Source organism: Ovis canadensis, chromosome 20 (genome assembly GCF_042477335.2).
Source record: "Ovis canadensis isolate MfBH-ARS-UI-01 breed Bighorn chromosome 20, ARS-UI_OviCan_v2, whole genome shotgun sequence".
NCBI lineage: Eukaryota > Metazoa > Chordata > Mammalia > Artiodactyla > Bovidae > Ovis > Ovis canadensis.
The window spans coordinates 42,944,617-42,963,633 of record NC_091264.1 but is presented as its reverse complement, the minus strand read 5'-3'; the positions used below and the strand labels follow the sequence as shown (position 1 = coordinate 42,963,633).

The 19,017-nt window shown below is 46.2% G+C and overlaps 1 protein-coding gene across 4 annotated transcripts in view; it reads left to right on the top strand.

Annotated features, from left to right (window-relative positions):
* The first annotated feature begins 6,753 nt into the window (after positions 1-6,753).
* LOC138425561 (BOLA class I histocompatibility antigen, alpha chain BL3-7-like) overlaps positions 6,754-19,017 on the top strand; it is a 40,597-nt gene continuing 28,333 nt past the window's right edge. Inside the window, exons 1-8 of one of the 4 annotated variants that reach the window (XM_069563584.1) lie at positions 6,754-7,386; positions 7,700-7,969; positions 8,166-8,441; positions 9,337-9,612; positions 9,730-9,834; positions 10,259-10,291; positions 10,431-10,478; positions 13,924-14,501. In XM_069563584.1, coding sequence (XP_069419685.1) covers positions 7,263-7,386; positions 7,700-7,969; positions 8,166-8,441; positions 9,337-9,612; positions 9,730-9,834; positions 10,259-10,291; positions 10,431-10,478; positions 13,924-13,946 — 1,155 coding nt within the window. In that variant the 5' untranslated portion in view covers positions 6,754-7,262 and the 3' untranslated portion in view covers positions 13,947-14,501. Of the gene's footprint in view, positions 7,387-7,699; positions 7,970-8,165; positions 8,442-9,336; positions 9,613-9,729; positions 9,835-10,258; positions 10,292-10,430; positions 10,479-10,641; positions 11,962-13,923; positions 14,502-19,017 lie in introns of those variants that run through there. The other 3 variants (XM_069563585.1, XM_069563582.1, XM_069563586.1) reach the window with 3 other exon arrangements.

Sequence of the window (19,017 nt, the reverse complement as noted above, 5' to 3'; positions counted from 1 at the left end):
ACCTGTGTGTTTATCATCTGGGTGGAAAACGGAGCCTCTACCAGCGCCCAGGTCCAAAGCCCCTGTGCCTCTCCCCACACAGACCCCACCTCCCTGTGCTCACGTCCACTCAGTGACCCTCCCCCATCCTCTCCTCTCTGGTTTCTGCTCCCCACACCTGTGCCCTCCATCCCATAATGTCAGTGTTTTCTGCCTCTCCCCACTTCTCTAGGTGCCTCCCCACCTTACAGGCCCTTTGGGATCTCCTCTCCCTCCTCTTCCTCCCCTCATCTACTGCATCCTAGGAATAGAGGTTCCAGAGCTGATTCCCCAGAGGAAGAGTCTATAAGTCTGGCCAGAAGAAGTGACGGTACTTGGGCTTTGAGGTCCCATCCCTTGAAAATGAGGACCCGTTATATGTTGGTGGGCTCCACCCTGGACCTGGCATTACAGCCTTGATGTCTGATCCTCTCTGAGGCCGAAGTCGTTGGTTATTTAATGGGGAGAGAAATGTCCATGTCAGCATGTATTTTGAGTGACAATTCAAGCTTTAAACTTGACACTGGATGGACACCAGCTTGTGTGCACAGCACTCACCCACTGCTGGGAGCCTAAGGAGAGCCTGGGCAGGTCTCTGGTAAGGAGGTCAAAGGGGAGCTCAGGTGTCCAGTCATCAGCCCTGTGGCCACACGGGGGCATGACCACTCTTTCCTCTCCAGTTCTGCACAGGGAAGGCAGAGGATGCATTGTGGTCTGAGTCAGACAGAGATGGCTGCCCTGGCCCAGGGAAGGGGTGAAGATGCTTTCTGAGCAGCTCTGGGGTCAGGCTCGAGCGTACAGCAAGGATTGGAGGAGAGCGGAGCCCTGGAATCCTCCCCTGTATCTCGGTTTCCATCTTTTCTCTTCATGTCTCCTCTCTGCAGCTCCTTGATGAAAACATCCTGGAACGTTGATAATTGCTTCTTCCACTTCCTGTTCATTTCTAGTTGATATTAAAATGTGCTTTCATTTTGGTATAATCTGAGATTTTAAAAAAGCAGCAAAGTTAGTAGAGAGTTACCATATATCCCACACTGTGAGGACATTTTATACCACCATCATACATTCCTCGCAGCTGATGACCAATATTGACACAGTGTTACTGAACTCCAGAATTTATTTGGACTTCATTAGTTTTCCTTTAACCTGTTCCAAGATCCTATCAAAGACACATATTAAGTCTGAATAGTGTCTCCTTCAGGCTCCTCTGGCTGTGACAGTCACCGACTTCTCTTGTTCTTGATGACTTTGATGTTTTGGGGAGTACTGCTCAGAGATATGGTAGAACACCTTGCGATCAGACTGGGGCCCAGGGTTTTGGGGAAAGAGGACCACAGAGATGAGTGACAGTCTCCAGTCACCAAGGGGATGCACTGTCCACTGGGATATCACTGATAAGTTCACTTCATCCCCTGGCTAAGGTACATTTCCCAGGTTTCTTTGTGAACTTCTATTTTTACTTTCCCGCTTTTCACCCTGTGATCTTTAGAAGAAAGTCACTATGTGCAGCCCACACTTATGGGGCGCTCTGATATACACATTGGTGTGCAGAGGTTTGTGCAAATGTAAGTTTTCAAATGAGTTGGAGAAATACTAGATTGATCAGTGGACAGCATGGGTAGTTTCTGTGTAGCTTCGTTAGAAACCGCTGACTCTCATTTCTGGTGGTTGCGCCGCTTCCTATTCCTGCCCCAGTGAGTGAGGGTTTCTGCTGCTCCTCATCCTTCTGCTGCTCCAACCTTGGCATCACCAGTTCTTGGCCTGTAGATGTGCCATCAGGTGTGATGCACATTGCTGTCTTTGCAATTTACATTTCCTAACAACATAAGATGTTTAGCATCTTTTCATATACATTTCCATTGTTATATCTTCTAGATGAGATATCTGTTCAAACTTTATTTTTAAATAGTTATTTTCATTTTGTTGAGTTGAGGACTTCTATGTATATTCTAAAACATGTCCTTTATCAGATATGTGCATTTACATTAATTTCTCCCAGACTGTGGCTGAGCTCTTTTATTGATCTAACAGTATTCATTAATGAACAGTATACTTTTCTGGAAAGAAAAAATGAGAAATTTCTAACTGCACTTGTTTCTGAGTAGAGCACTTGAGTGAATGGGGAATGAGGGGGAAAACATGAATTATTTATTTCTGTATATGCTTGAGTATCTTTTCAGTTCTCTTGTGTGCTGGTAAATAATGCTTTCAAAAATTACAGGGGATTAAAAATCCCTTACATTTGTAAACACTTGACAGATCACCCTCAGCTCATACACTAGGATGTACATTCTGATCCTCTAGCTGGGCTGGAGCTCACCACACGTCTGTGTTGTTCTCCTGTTGGACACAAGTCATCTCACGGAAGATCAGCATCAGACAAGGACATCTGAGTGCATGACACAGAGAGACAAAACAAGAACAGGACGGCATTCTGTACAAGCACAGACCATCCAGGCAGCCCGGTGCCCCTCACCGTGGACCAAACCTCTCCTTGTGCTGACCCAGAGACCACTGCTTCCTGCCAGTCACAGCTGTATCCTCGCTCTAGTCTGCCCTCCCTGTAGCAGAGGCTCACTGAGGTGCCCAGTCCTGTAATTGCACCCACTTCCTGACAACACCCAATCTACAGTGAGCCAGTCTCACATAGACGCTTCTCAAAATCAAAACCCACATCCTCTATATCAGCGGTCCTCAATGTTTTGGCACCAGGAACTGATTTCATGGAAGACAACTTTTCCATGGACCAGGGGTGGGAGGAATGGTTTCAGGCTGATTCAAGCACAGTATATTTTTTGTACACTTTATTTCTAATCTAATGTTGGCACTGATCTGACAGCAGGTACCAATCCAAGCTCAGAGTCTGGGGACTCCTGGCTGTCTATGTTCTAACACCTTACAAGGATACTATCGTCCCTGAAGCTGTGTAATCTCTCTCGCTGTATCCAGTATAAATCCAGTTTGGTTGCCTACAGATTTGCTCCTGGTGATCTTTGGCAGAAGAATATTGAGACATGTCACCTGTTTGCCGAAAATGTTTATGTGTCTCCAATGGAATAGTGGTATATGTTTGTATCTTGTGAGTGTCTGATTGACATAGGAAAGATTTATACCCTTTGATGGTTTATATGCTTTCATCTTTGGGTCATAAAACTCTTCTTTCCACAAGTGTAAAAAATTCGTGTATATTTTTGTCTAGGAGAGAGGGGTCCAAGGGTGAAGGGAAACAGAACTGATGGAATTTGGGGTGAAAGTATAGCAGGAGCAGTAAGGAAAAAGTAGTAAGGTGGTGGGTTCTAATACTGCATCTTCTGCTTCACAACTTTACAAGTATGTGCAAGTCCCACAAAGTATTAATATCTGTTGTGTTCAATAAACACTTCCTCTTGGGCTAAATGCAGACTTCTGTGTGTCCTTATGTTTACCAAGTTAAGGAAAACACCAAGAGCTCAACGATTATATCTAGTGCTGGGCAGTTTTGAACACTTACGACCTTAAGGTGATAAAACCATGGTTTGGCTAATGTCTGAACACTCTATCTGTTAAAATACACATTAAAGAAACTTTCAGAGCATGCTTTATTTTAAAGCTATATCTAAGATCTGCACAGACAAATCCATGACTTCAATATTATTTTAATGTGCATCAACCTATGAGTCACACAGTATCTTTTAGGGGAAAGAGACAGGAGATTAATTAACAACATTCTAGACATGCATTGACCAATATGCTAGCTAGTAGCCACATATTGCTGTTCAAATTAAAATAAATAAAAGTGCTCAGCACAACAGACACTTTAAGGTGCTAAACAGCCTCATGTAGCTACTGGCTACCTGACCGGACAGCACAGACATAGAACAATTCTTTCACCACAGGATGTTCTGTCGGAATGGACTGCTCTTCATGGTTTGTGGGCCTCAAGTCAGGTGCATTAGACCACGTGAGTTGAAAGGGCCAATATTATTTTTCTTAGACTCTACATCAGATTTCTGTCTGGGATATGAATACATATTAAGCTGGTGTGTAACAAAATCAAAGTAGGTTATGAGTGGGTCTGGCACCTTCAGGTACAAACTGTTCCCAGTTCCAAAGGGGAAACACCTGTTCCCCGACCTCCCTTCCCAGACTGAGGACACTCTCTGGCATCACTTTCTAGGGGGAGAGTTCTCTCCTAGAGGAGCCCAGGTGCAGGGTCCTCAGTTAAGTTTAGGGAGGCAGGGAGTCCAGCTCAAGAAAAAGGATTTCCCAAAATGAAGAGGAGGCAAAGCCAGGGATCAGTTGGGAGACACCCTGGTTCATTCAGAGCAGCAGTTCTCAGAGTGTGGTCTGTGGAACCCTTGACGTCACTGAGACCATTTCCTGAGATCCCAGAGGTGAAAGCTACTTTCATAGCATCACTCAGATATTATTTGACTTCTCAGTATGTTGACATTTGCTTTGATGTATAATTTAGCAGTAACAGAGACTATGGTAGCAAACTTAACTAGTAATTATTTTCACCAAAATTTCTTGCAGAAAAAAAGAAAACTAATAATTAGGTTTGCTTTAAAACATCCAGAATGACACATTAAAAATTCTATCTGTCCTTAATAAACCAAAATTTAAAAAAATGAAAAAGAATATATATACACATGTATAAGTGAATCACTTTGCTGTACCGCAGAAATTAACATTATAAATCAAATATCCTTCAATAAAATAACTTTTAAAAATAAAATAAATAAAAATGCTTGTTTCCTAATCATCATTCTAAAATACACATTTTAAAAGTATCTTCTGTGATGACATAGAAAGTACACATCGAGCACTTCTACTACATTTCAAAGTCCTGTGGCCCAAGGAAAAACTGAGACCTGAACTACCCTCTCTTTCATGGTAAACAACTGTTCTCGAAAGAATGAATGAGCAGAAAGATCTGTATAATTTAGTGAAACAATGTATTACTTTGTAAAAATCTTGTATTAGTAGAAAAGATGTTCAATGAACAAAATAGGCTTATGGATTTTAATGTAACAGAATAGAAAATACTTAATGATATTGTTTCAGGTCCACTGCAGAAAAAATATTTGAGAAACTACAATTTGTATAGTTTTACTTTTGTATCCAAGATGAACATCCACAATTATCTGAAAAGATTATTAAAAAATACTACTCCTATGTATTGGAGAAGGAATGGCAACCCACTCCAGTATTCTTGCCTGGAGAATCCCAGGGACAGAGGCGTCTAGTGGGCTGCCGTCTATGGGGTCGCACAGAGTCAGACATGACTGAAGCGATTTAGCAGCAGCAGCAGCAGTATGTGAAGGCTTTTTCACTTTCACAGATTACAATCAAAATGACAGATTGAATGCAGACACAAACCTGAAAATCCAGTGGTCTTCTAGTGAAAGGGACAAGAAAGATACTTGGGAAAAACGTAAAAAGCTCTATGCTTCTGACTACCCTGTTTATTTTGGGAAATAGTTATTCATATTAAAAGCATGGGTTATTAATATTATTCTAAACAAACAAACAAAAATCTTTAAAGTGTATTATTCATAGTATGGAAAATATGCATAGAAGTGGTCACATAATACTATCCTTGAGGTCCTCACTAATTTGTAAGATTGTGTAGATATTTTCATCAAAATCGCAAACAGCCCGAGAGCTAGGACTCAGGGAGACAGTGGGACAAAGAGTTCTTGGTGCGGGAGGGGAGTTCGGTTCAATCACTCAGTCGTGTCGGACTCTTTGTGACCCCATGAACTGCAGGACACCAGGCCTCCCTGTCCATCACTATCTCCTAGAGTTTGCTCAGACTTATGTCCATCAAGTCGGTGATGTCATCCAACCATCTTAACCTCTGTCATCCCCTTCTCCTCCTGCCTTCAATGTTGCCCAGTGTCAGAGTCTTCTCCAGTGAGTCAGTTTGCCCATCAGGTGGCCAAAGATTTCGAGCTTCAGCTTCAGCATCAGTCCTTCCAATGAATATTCAGGACCGATTTCCTTTCCGATTTCCTGGTTGAATCTCCTTGCAGTCCAAGGGACTCTCAAGACTCTTCTCCAACATCACAGTTCAAAAGCATCAATTCTTCTGCGCCCAGCTTTCGTTATAGTCCAACTCTCACATCCGTACTTGACTACTGGAAAAAACACAGCATTGAATAGACAGACCTTTGTTGAAAAAGTAATGTCTCTGATTTTTAATATGCTGTCTAGGTTGGTCATAGGTTTTCTTCCAAGCAACAAGCATCTTTCAATTTCATGGCTGCAGTCACCATCTGCAGTGATTTTAGAGCCCCCGCAAAATAACGTCTGCCACTGTTTCCATTGTTTCCTCATTTATTTGCCATGAAGTGATGGGACGAGATGCCATGATCTTAGTTTTCTGAATGTTGAGTTTTAAGCCAACTTTTTCACTCTCCTCTTTCATGAAGGGGCTCTTTAGTTCTTCTTCACTTTCTGCCATAAGGGTGGTTGTCATCTGCATATCTGAGGTTATTGATATTTCTCCTCACAATCTTGATTCCAGCTTGTGCCTCATCCAGCCCAGCATTTCACATGATGTACTCTGCATGCAAGTTACATAAGCAGGGTGACAATATACAGCTTGACATACTCAGTTCCCAGTTTGGAACCAGTCTGTTGTTCCATGTCCGGTTATAACTGTAGCTTCTTGACCTGCATACAGATTTCTCAGAAGGCAGGTGAGGTGGTCTGGTATTCCCATCTCTTGAAGAATTTTCCACTTTTTTTTGTTTTTTTTTTTTTTTTTTTTGATCCACACAGTAAAAGGCTTTGGCAGTCAATAAAGCAGAAATAGATGTTTTCTCTTTCGCTTTTTCCATGATCCACTTGGATGTCTGGCTCCTCCGACTTTTCTAAATTCAGCTTGAACATTGAAAAGTTCAGGGTTCAGGTTCTGTTGAAGCCTGGTTTGGAGAATTTTGAGCATTATTTTGCTAGCGTGTGAATTGAGTGCAATTATTCGGTAAGTTGAACATTCTACGTAGCAGGAGAGGAGGGATTAGGGCTAAGTCCCAGGTTCCTGGAGGGCGAGCGGTTCAGGATCTCAGGGTCAAGGGCGGTGTCTGGGGCTGGGACGCTCCATGTTGGGGATTCCCCGTCTCCTCGAGTTTCACTTTCTCTCTCACAGCCTGTGTGGAGCCCTTCTGCCCGGACACTCGTGATGCGGCCCCAGTTCTCACTGCCACTGGGTGCCTGGTTTCTAGAAAAACCAATCAGCTTCTCCGCGGATCCCGGTTATGAAGTCTCCCCCGACCCGCCCGGACTCTGCTTCTCCCCAGATCCAGAGGATGAGCGTCATGGGGCCGCGAACGCTTCTCCTGCTGCTCTCGGGGGTCCTGGTCCTGAGCGAGACCCTGGCGGGTGAGTGCGGGGTCGGGAGGGAACGGCCTCTGCGGGGAGGGGCGAGGGGATCTCCCGAGAGTCTGGGGGGCAGGACCCCAAGGAACGAGCGACCCCGACGCCCCTGTCCAGACCCGCCCCTCCCCAGGTCCCGGCCTGTCCCTCTCTTGCTTCCCGACCCCTCTTTTCTACCCCTTTCGAAGTTCGGACAGGTTTTCGACCGCTTCCATCTCGCTGGCCCTCCACCCCCTCCTCCCTCCCGGCCCCCTCACCTCGGACCCGGGACCCGCGCCGGGAGGAGGTCGGGCCGGGTCTCACCCCTCTCCGCCCCCAGGCTCCCACTCCCTGAGATATTTCCTCACCGCCGTGTCCCGGCCCGGCCGCGGGGAGCCCCGCTTCATCGCCGTCGGCTACGTGGACGACACGCAGTTCGTGCGGTTCGACAGCGACGCCCCGGATCCGAGGATGGAGCCGCGGGCGCGGTGGGCGGAGCAGGAGGGGCCCGAGTATTGGGATCAGGAGACGCGATCAGCCAAGGACGCCGCACAGGCTTTCCGAGCGAACCTGAACACCGCACTCGGCTACTACAACCAGAGCGAGGCCGGTGAGCGACGCGGGCCCGGGGCCGGGTCTCGCCCCCATCCCCAGGGACCGGCGGGGTCGCCCGAGTCTGCGGGTCCGAGGGTCACCCCAACACTGCGGGACCCGCCCGACCCCCGACCCGGGAGGAGCTCGCGGGGACTTGACCCGGTTTCATTTCAGTTTGGGTTTAATCACCGCCGGTGGTCTGGGCGGGTCAGGGTCTCACACCGTCCAGGAGATGTACGGCTGCGAAGTGGGGCCGGACGGGCGTTTTCTCCGCGGGTTCATGCAGCACGGCTACGACGGCAGAGATTACATCGCCCTGAACGAGGACCTGCGCTCCTGGACCGCGGCGGACACGGCGGCTCAGATCACCAAACGCAAGTGGGAGGCGGCAGGTGAGGCGGAGAGACACAGGAACTCCCTGGAGGGCACGTGCGTGGAGTGGCTCCGCAGACACCTGGAGACCGGGAAGGACACGCTGCAGCGCGCAGGTACGAGGGGCGCGGGGCCGCCCTGGTCTCCCCTCGGGCTGGAGCTGGGTTCCCATGAAGAGAGGAAAATGGGGTCCCTGCGGGAACAGCGCCCCAGGTTCTTGTCAGGAGAGGGAGGAAATCCGCCCGGGTTTTCATATTCTGTACAAGACAGTCACCAGTGGCCCCACTTCTCTGAAGGACAATCAAGGAATCCAGTGTCTTTAAGGAAAACGCAGGAAACCATCCCTGAAATAGCTGGTCAGCGGTGCCCTTTGACCCTGGCCACCATCTTGTGATCCATGACTTTCTCCCTTAAAGCCTGTTCTCTCCCTGAGAGCATCTTAGGAGGCCTGACTCCAGCTTTTCTGAGTCATTCAGCCTCCACTAGACTCAGGACCTTTAGTCTGTATTCTCCCCCTCACATTTTTAGAGCTCCTATCCTAGTCTCTCATTCTAGAAATTTCCAAGGACTAATATAGATCATCCCTAATCTCTGACTTGAGGCTGTTATCTAGCTCTTGTGCTGCTTTTTTCAAAACCATGCTCCTAAATGTTCCATAGCTCAGAGGGTAAAAAAAGTTCATAATAAGTCTGGGGATCTGATGTACAGCCTGGTGACTATAGTTAATACTAATCCTGTATTGTATACTTAAAAATTGGTCTTAATCATTCTCATCACACCTGTCAAACAGACACACACATAAGGCAATTTGATGAATAAATTACTTACCTTCACAGTGTACATATATATCAAAGCAACATGTAGTACACTAAATGTGTACAGATTTGTGAAGTATACCTCAGTAAAGCTGGGGGAAATAATCACTGTCTGTCCTTTCTCAGGATGATCACATGATGCTGCTTCAGTGACCCATGGAGGTAACACAAACTGAATTTTCTGATTCTTCCCCAGACCCTCCAAAGGCACGTGTGACCCATCACCCCGTCTCTGAGCGTGAGGTCACCCTGAGGTGCTGGGCCCTGGGCTTCTACCCTGAGGAGATCTCACTAACCTGGCAGCGCAATGAGGAGGACCAGACCCAGGACATGGAGCTTGTGGAGACCAGGCCTTCAGGGGATGGAACCTTCCAGAAGTGGGCGGCCCTGGTGGTGCCTTCTGGAGAGGAGCAGAGATACACGTGCCATGTGCAGCACGAGGGGCTTCAGGAGCCCCTCACCCTGAGATGGGGTAAGGAAGTGGTAGGAATGGAGGTTCCTCTCAGATAAAGCGGGAGCCCTTCAGGACTCAGTTCAGCAATATTAGGACTGAAGCCTGAAGTCTGGGCCCATTCCCTTTCCTCCACAGAACCTCCTCAGCCCTCCGTCCCCATCATGGGCATCATTCTTGTCCTGGTTCTCCTCTTGGTGGCTTTGGTGGCTGGAGCTGTGATTTGGAGGAAGAAACGCTCAGGTAGGGAAGAGAGGGAGAGATCTGAGTTTTCTTGTCTCACTGGGGGTTTCAAGCCCACGTAGAAGTTTACCTGTCTGGTTACTGGAAAGTACCCTCCACACACATGTGGCGTCTGGAGCCGATGCTAAAATTTTCCTTTTCTAAAACGTGTGAAAATGAAAGACAAATTTTTCACCTTCCTAATTCCAGTTGGGGACCAGGTTTCCAGCACTTGAAGGTCAGAAGGGAGGTCCTTGCTGAGGACAGACCTCCAGAAGGACAGGTGGCCCAGTCGTTACACTTCTCCATTCTCTACGTTCCTGATCCTAGCATGAGTTTTGACCACAGTTCTAGAAAGTTCCCTGGGGTCCAGGACTAGAGGTTCCTCTAGGATCTCATGATTCAGTCTCTCCCTGGCCTCTCACGTGATATTTTCTTCTCACAGGTGAAAAAGGACAGACCTACACCCAGGCTTCAAGTAAGTGTGGACGGGGTGATTCCTGAGACGCTTGTGAGGGTGCAGACAGGAGGCCATGGGGGACTCACCCTCCTCAAAGTGCCTTCTCTAGTTTCTCTCCTGTGGGTTCTGACCACATCCTGGTCTTGTTCTCTTCCAGGCAGTGACAGTGCCCAGGGCTCTGATGTGTTTCTCACGGGTCCTAAAGGTGAGACCCTGGAGAGTGTAGATTGGGAGAGGAGTTGGGGCAGAGGGGACACACTGGGTGGGACATGTCTCTAAGTGGGATATGTGAGCATGTGGGGGGCTATGGCGAATGTCAGCCCTTGCATGACCGACCTGAACTGCTTCCTGATTCTGTTCTCTCACAGTGTGAGACAGCTGCCTTGTGGGGACTGAGTGATGCCCGGTCCCGCTTTGTGATGTCAGATCCCCGGACTGCTCTTTTGGCAGCTGCATCTGAAGGTGTCTATACTATTAGCATAACGTGAAGCTGTCTTTGCTTCATATGCACTGAGTAATAATGTCTTATTTCCTTTTTGAAGATAAAATCTGTATATATGAATTTGTTTTTTCTAATTGATGCCATGAAGAGGCATTGGATAATAAAGGTGAGGTTTCCTAAAGTTTGAAAGAGGAAATAAACTGAAACACTGAGAACCTTCCAGATCCATCCACCAGTTTGCTGTGCTGAGTCAGCTGAGGAGAACAGGAGGAGGCCGTGAGGGGCTGAGTGTGGACAGGGCCTGTGCCCAGTCAGTGATCAGTACTTGGTGGGCATGCATGCACTGCCCATGCATCGCCCATGGTCCCTTCTGGACCGGGTCCTCTTCTCCATTCCGTTGTCCTTGTCCCTAGAGTAAATCCTTGTCCCACCAAGGACCTGTGATCATGGACTGAGAAGTCACCTGGGCCTTGTTGTATCTCCAGCACCATGGGCAGGGTGCGTTTCTTAAACGGTTAGCCTAGGATCAGGCCTTGGTCCAATCCTTAGCTCCTGTCATTTTTGAATGTGTTTATATTTTGCTTCTTTAGTTATTGCTATTATTGTTGTTGGTGTCATGACTGTTCTTTTTCATTTGTAGAGTCCTGGTCTGATTCTTTTCCGGGTGACCCCATCTCTGACAGCAGCAGGGGTCACTTTGCCTGTCATTGTCCCCACAAGTCAAGGGATCCATGCACACAGGATCTCAGCAGTGTCAAGAGAGAAATTGCAGTGCCATCTAGCTCTTGCCCTCCTAGAGATTTTGCTGGTATCTTCTTTCCAACTTTTCTCCATCTTTGAAAGGAACCATGTGATTGAAGTTTCAAAGAGGAGGGACCCAATAGTTTCATATCTTGACTTAATTCTTGCTGGATTTCTCTCTTCTCTGCAGTCTGCCCCCTCTTCTGCCCTGACATCTTCTAAGGCTACTGTTGGGTCCCATGTCAACTCATGGATTTAGAAAGCAGAGTCTAATAAAATCACAGCAGGTTGAATATAGGAGCTGGAAGTGAAGGATCTTCCTTTCTGAAGAGATAAGGAGCGTTGTGTGTGGTGTGCAGGCTGATCGGTGTGGGAGGGAAGGGAGATCACCCTTGTGAGTAAAATACAGGTGGCACTGAGGTCAGTGCTAATGGATGTTGTGCTGTAAGTGCCATGAGACAGCATGTGGCCTGAGGTCATGTTAATAAAGACTCTCTCTCTGGAATAGGGAAGTGCTTTACTGACCATTCAGCTGATATTTGTTGTGTGACGGAGACATGACACACTCTTTTTGCATCTAGGAGAGCTCAGTGAACTGACAACAGACAAACCTTGTCCGCCATGTGCGGTGTGTTGTAGGGGGAAGGGGCAGAGTGTGTACTACGAGCCTAATAAGTGAGGGAGTGTTTCCCCATACAGGTTGGTAAGTGCTCTGAGGAAGGTGATCCAGGGTATAAGTGTGTGGGGACAGGGACTGTGGCTGTGTTACTGGGGTGGACAGAGGCCTCACTGAAAAGGTGACCTTTGAGTAAAGATGTGGAGAACATGAAGGAATGTCCACAAGGAGGTCTAGGGGAGGTTCTCTCCAGACAGAGGAGCCTCCAGGGCAAATGCACGAGGGCAGGAGAGTGTCTGTGTTCAAGGGAGAGCAAGGAGGCAGCTGGGGCTGAAGGAAAAGGAATTGTGCTGAGAGCCCATGTCCGGCCAGATCCTGTGGGCCTCCAGGATGTTAGAGGTGATATGAACAGCGGAGGACCTGGTGTGACTGCTCTCTGGAAGCGTCAGCCAGGCTGCTGTGCAGAGTCAGGAGGTGAAGGGCGAGGGAGGCGCAGAGGAGCGTGAGGGAAACAGCGCAGGGTCCAGGCTGGGGAGGCTGCTGCTTGTCTGGGGTGTGAGCAGGGAAGACAGTGGTGAGTGAGTGGATTCTTGATCTATTCTGAAAATGCATTTTACAGCATTTCCTAGAGAAGAGGACCTGAAAATATGAGATTTGCAAGTAAGCATGTGGGGCACCTACTGTGGAAGTGAGGGGACTCTGGAAGGAGCATATTTGAGGAGGCATCGCCATCAGCATTTGGTTTAGGGAAGTGGCAGCTGAGTTGGGTTTACTAGTCTAGGGTTTAGGTGAGATGACTTGACTGGAGAAATAGATGGAAGAGGTGATGCCATATAAATGATGCTCAAAGCCTTGAGAACAGATGAGGTCACAGATGAGGGGAGAATTGGCTATAGAAGCAGAGGGACGAGGACTGAATCCTGAGTCCCCTGCGCTATGGGAACTGATCAGACCACACACCCGAGCAGACAGCACCATTCTGACGTCTAGATGGCACATGGAAAGGGGTCCTGAAGGACATGAAGGAATGTCCTTCACCTGCACTCCTCTTAGAGATAGAAGGTCTGGAATAGACTTATAACATGCTTGGTGCTGATCTTCAGATCCCACATTTCATAGCAGGAGCACAGATCTGGATTCCCACCCGGCTGTGCACCAGCCTCCCTGTACGGCTCTTTCATAATAGACTCCCGGACTCTGAGCCCTACACTCCAGACGGTGGATCTGGGAAGAGTCCTGAGTATTTTGTAACAAAGCTCTACAAGCAGTCCTGAGCACACTGGGATCCACTGACATTAAAGATCAGAGAATGATTAAGGTGGGGAGGGGTCTTAAACACATATTTTTTTTTTTTATTTTTTTTTAGTTTTTTATTTTTTAAATTTTAAAATCTTTAAACAGATATTTAAATGTTTTTTTCCTGAGGGAAAAAAGACAAAACATTTGGTGCAAGTTATATGTTGTTTCTGCCGTGTGCTATCGCCAGGCTGAAAATGTAGGAAGTGATTATCAGCTCACCATAAAGAGAGTCTCTGAGGTGCTAAGAGACTAGATCTAAATTTTCTCCACACATGCAGAAGAGGTAAATATGGGACATTATTCAGTTGTCAGATAAAGCTATGGTGGTGATTATTTTGCAGTACAGAAATGTATCAAATCAACAATTATACACCATAAACTGACTCAATATTGTATATCAATCATAATAAAGTAGAAGGAAAAGTCTCTGAATCCTTGCTCTCTGAGACTTCCCTGAATGGTATTCTTAGGTGGTTCTGGGAGGAAAAAAAAGATTTCAAATTGTTCTAAATGGAACAGAGAGGCACACTTATGGTTTTGAGTTTATTTCAGGGAAAACCACTGAACAGCCCTGAGGCCACGGCAGGGAACAGCATCCTCAATCCCACCTGGGTCTGGTCCCACACAGGAACCCCTTCCCCTGCAGCTGAGCACAGACATCACTGTTCACAGCACTGTCAGCCCTGATGCTGGACAATGGACCCTGTGGTAGACCTGCTCTCTGCTGCTCCTGACACCTGGACGGCACACTGCCACCCCTGCCCCGTGTGCCACATGCGCCTAAGGCATTCAGTGCAGTTCCAGTCTCTCTGTGGCACCATGTCCTAAGGAAGAGTCCAGCATGTGGTAACCTGCCTGGTGGAGCCTCAGACTCTTTCTACCTACAGGAATATTTAGGAAGCAAGGTTTTCTGTCTAATGGAGGAAGCTGTCTGCCTTCCACCGAGGTCATCAAGTGTGAAATCCCCCTCATTTGGGAAGAGAGTACAGATTCTGGGGTTGGAGAAGGAGAGTGAGGGAGGGGGAAAGAATGACAAATTTCAATCTTTTTGAGCAGTGATCTAGATCAGAACTTGGTCTGCTACATTGTAACTAGTCAGGTTGGATGAATGAATCAATGATGTCTTTCAACTTCTTTTGTGACCTTGTGTTATGAGGGCCAGTTTCTGTCTACTCTAGTTTATACTCTCAGATAAGCGGAGTGCACTTCTGAATGATGAAGTGATTACTCAAAATGTCCTCCAGCTGCCATTGTCTCTTTCCAGGCTTAAAAAGAAGATCTATAAGTCTTCATGGGACCCATACATATACTGACATTTTATTGCATATTAACTTCTGTAAGTTAGGCAATTACAAAGAAGGTTCAAACTACTGCACAGAAGCCCTCATCTCACATGCTAGCAAAGTAACACTCAAAACTCTCCAAGCTAGGTTTCAACAGTATGCAAACTAGAACTTCCAGATGTACAAGCTGCATTTAGAAAAGGCAGAGGAACCAGAGATTAAAGTGCCAACATCCGTTGGATCATGAAAAAAGCAAAAAAGTTCCAGAAAAACATCTACTTCGGCTTTATTGACTACGTCAAAGCCTTTGACTGTGTGCACCACAATGAATTGTGGAAAATTCTGAAAGAGATGGGAATACCAGACCACCTGACCTGCCTCCTGAGAAACCTATATGCAGGTCAAGGGGCAACAATCAGAACACGACATCAAACAACAGACTTTTCCAAACAGGGAAAGGAGAACATCAAGGCTATATATTGTCACCCTGCTTTTTTAACGTATATGCAGAGTGAATTGTGAAAGTGGCTCAGTCGTGGCTGATGCTTTGCAACTCCATGGACTGTCCATGGAATTCTCTAGGCTAGAATACTGGAGTGGGTAGCCTTTCCCTTCTCCAGGGGATCTTCCCAAACCTGGAATCGAACCCAGGTCTTCCACATTGCAGGCAGATTCTTTACCAGCTCAGCCACAAGGGAAGCCCAAGAATACTGGCGTGGGTAGCATATCCCTTCTCCAGGGGATCTTCCCAACCCAGGAATCAAATGGGGCTCTCCTGCATTGCAGGAGGATTCTCTACAAACTGAGCTGTCAGGGGAGGCCTATATGCAAAGTTCAGTTCAGTTGAGTCGCTCAGTCATGTCCGACTCTTTGCGACCCCATGAATCGTAGCACGACAGACCTCCCTGTTCATCACCAACTCCCAGAGTTTACTCAAACTCATGTCCGTCGAGTGGGTGACGCCATCCAGCCATCTCATCCTCTGTCGTCCCCTTCTCCTCCTGCCCCCAATCCCTCCCAGCATCAGAGTCTTTTCCAGTGAATCAACTCTTCACATGAGGTAGCCAAAGCACTGGAGTTTCAGCTTTAGCATCAGTCTTTCCAATGAACACCCAGGACGGATCTCCTTTAAAATGGACTGGTTGGATCTCCTTGCAGTCCAAGGGAATCTCAAGAGTCTTCTCCAAAACCACAGTTCAAAAGCATCAATTCTTCGGTGCTCAGGTTTCTTCACAGTCCAACTCTCACATACATACATGACCACTTGAAAAACCATAGCCTTGACTAGACAGACCTTTGTTGGCAAAGTAATGTCTCTGCTTTTGAATATGCTATCTAGGCTGGTCATAATTTTCCTTCCAAGGAGTAAGCATCTTTTAATTTCATGACTGCAATCACCATCTGCAGTGATTTTGGAGCCCGCAAATATAAAGTCTGACACTGTTTCCACTCTTTCCTCATCTATTTCCCATGAAGTGATGGGACCAGAGACCATGATCTTCGTTTTCTGAATGTTGAGCTTTAAGCCAACTTTTTCACTCTCCTCCTTCACTTTCATCAAGAGGCTTTTTAGTTCCTCTTCACTTTCTGCCATAAGGGTGGTGTCATCTGCATATCTGAGGTTATTGATATTTCTCCCGGCAATCTTGATTCCAGCTTGTGTTTCTTCCAGTCCAGCGTTTCTCATGATGTACTCTGCATAGAAGTTAAATAAGCAGGGTGACGATCTACAGCCTTGATGCACTCCTTTTCCTATTTGTAACCAGTCTGTTGTTTCATGTCCAGTTCTAACTGTTGCTTCCTGACCTGCATACAGATTTCTCAAGTAGAAGGTCAGGTGGTCTGGTATTCCCATCTCTCTCAGAATTTTCCACAGTTTATTGTGATCCACACAGTCAAAGGCTTTGGCATAGTCAATAAAGCAGAAATAGATGTTTTTCTGGAACTCCCTTGCTTTTTCCATGATCCAGCGGATGTTGGCAATTTGATCTCTGGTTCCTCTGCCTTTTCTAAAACCAGCTTGAACTTCTGGAAGTTCACGGTTCACGTATTGCTGAAGCCTGGCTTGGAGAATTTTGAGTGTTACTTTACTAGCATGTGAGATGAGTGCAATTGTGTGGTAGTTTGAGCATTCTTTGGCATTGCCTTTCTTTGGGATTGGAATGAAAACTGACCTTTTCCAGTCCTGTGGCCCCTGCTGAGCTTTCCAAATTTGCTGGCATATTGACTGCAGCACTTTCACAGCATCATCTTCCAGGATTTGAAATAGCTCAACTAGAATTCCATCATGTCCACTAGCTTTGCTCGTAGTGATGCTTTCTAAGGCCCACTTGGCTTCACATTCCATGATGTCTGGCTCTAGGTGAGTGATCACACCATCGTGATTATCTGGGTCATGAAGATATTTTTTGTACAGTTCTTCTGTGTATTCTTGCCACCTCTTCTTAATATCTTCTGCTTCAGTTATGTCCATACCATTTCTGTCCTTTATCGAGCCCATCTTTGCATGAAATATTCCCTTGGTATCTCTAATTTTCTTGAAGAGATCTCTGGTCTTTCCCATTCTATTGTTTTCCTCTATTCCTTTGCACTGATTGCTGAGGAAGGCTTCTTATCTCTCCTTGCTATGCTTTGCAACTCTGCATTCAGAAACTTATATCTCTCCTTTTCTCCTTTGCTTTTCACTTCTCTTCTTTTCACAGCTATTTGTAAGGCCTCCCCAGACAGCCATTTTGCTTTTTTGCATTTCTTTTCCATGGGGATGGTCTTGATCCCAGTCTCCTGTGGTGTCGCTACCTCCATCCATATTTCATCAGGCACTCTGTCTATGAGATCTAGGCCCTTAAATCTATTTCTCACTTCCACTGTATAATCATAAGGGATTTGATTTAGGTCATACCTGAATGGTCTAGTGGTTTTCCCTACTTTCTTCAATTTAAGTCTGTATTTGGCAATAAGGAGTTCATGATCTGAGCCATAGTCAGCTCCTGGTCTTGTATTTGCTGAATGTATAGAGCTTCTCCATCTTTGGCTGCAGAGAATATAATCAGTCTGATTTTGGTGTTGACCATCTGGCGATGTCCATGTGTAGAGTCTTCTCTTGTGTTGTTGGAAGAGGGTATTTGCTATGACCAGTGCATTCTCTTGGCAAAACTATATTTGCCTTTGCTCTGCTTCATTCCATATTCCAAGGCTAAATTTGCCTGTTACCCCGGTGTTTCTTGACTTCTTACTTTAGCATTCCAGTCCCCTATAATGAAAAGGACATCATGCAAAATGCTGGGCTGGATGAAGCACAAGCTGGAATCAAGATTGCTGGGAGAAATATCAATAACCACAAATATGCCGATGATACTACCCTTATGGTAGAAAGTGAAAAGGAACTGAGGAGCTTCTTGACTAAAATGAAAAAGGAGAGTGAAAAAGTTGGCTTAAAGCTCAACATTCAGAAGGCTAAGATCACGGCATCCAGTCCCATCATTTCATGGCAAATAAATGAGGAAACAATGGAGACATTGACAGATTTTATTTTGGGGGGCTCCAAAATCACTGCAGATGGTGACTGCAGCCATGAAATTGAAAGATGCTTGCTGCTTGGAAGAAAAGCTACAACCAACCTAGACAGCATATTCAAAAGCAGAAACGTTACTTTGCCAACAAAGGTCTGTGTAGTCACAGCTATGGTTTTTCCAGTACTCATGTAGGGATGTGAGAGTTGGACTTCATAAAGAAGGCTAAGTACAAGAAAACTGATGCTCTTGAACTGTGGTGTTGGAGAAGATTCTTGAGAGTCCCTTGGAATGCAAGGAGATCAAACCAGTCAATCCTACAGGAAATCAACCCTGAATATTCATTGGAAGGAGTGATGCTGAAGCTGAAGCTCCAATACTTTGGCCACCTGATGCGAAGAACTGACTCATTGGAAAAGATCCTGATGCTGGGCAAGATTGAGGGCAGGAGGGGAAGGGGATGACAGAGGATTAGATGGTTGGATGGCATCATCGACTCGAGGGACATGAGTTTGAGCAAGCTCCAGGAGTTGATGATGGACAGAGAAGCCTGCTGTGCTGCAGTCCATGGGGTTGTAAAGAGTTGGATATGACAGAGCGACTGAAGTGAACTTTTTTATTTCTTTGTACATGCCTTTGCTAGGGAAAGTATCTATGAAATTGATCAATTACATGTGACCCACACAAAGTCTCTTAAGTACTAGTTTAGACACCAAGCTATAATCTCTAGTCCATGAAGACTAATAATCCAACAGTCTTAGCAGATCCATGACATGATAAAAATGCTCATCTTTTTCCTGGCAATCACCAGTCTGGATCAAGATAAGGTAGTTTACTTGCTTATGCTCACTTTC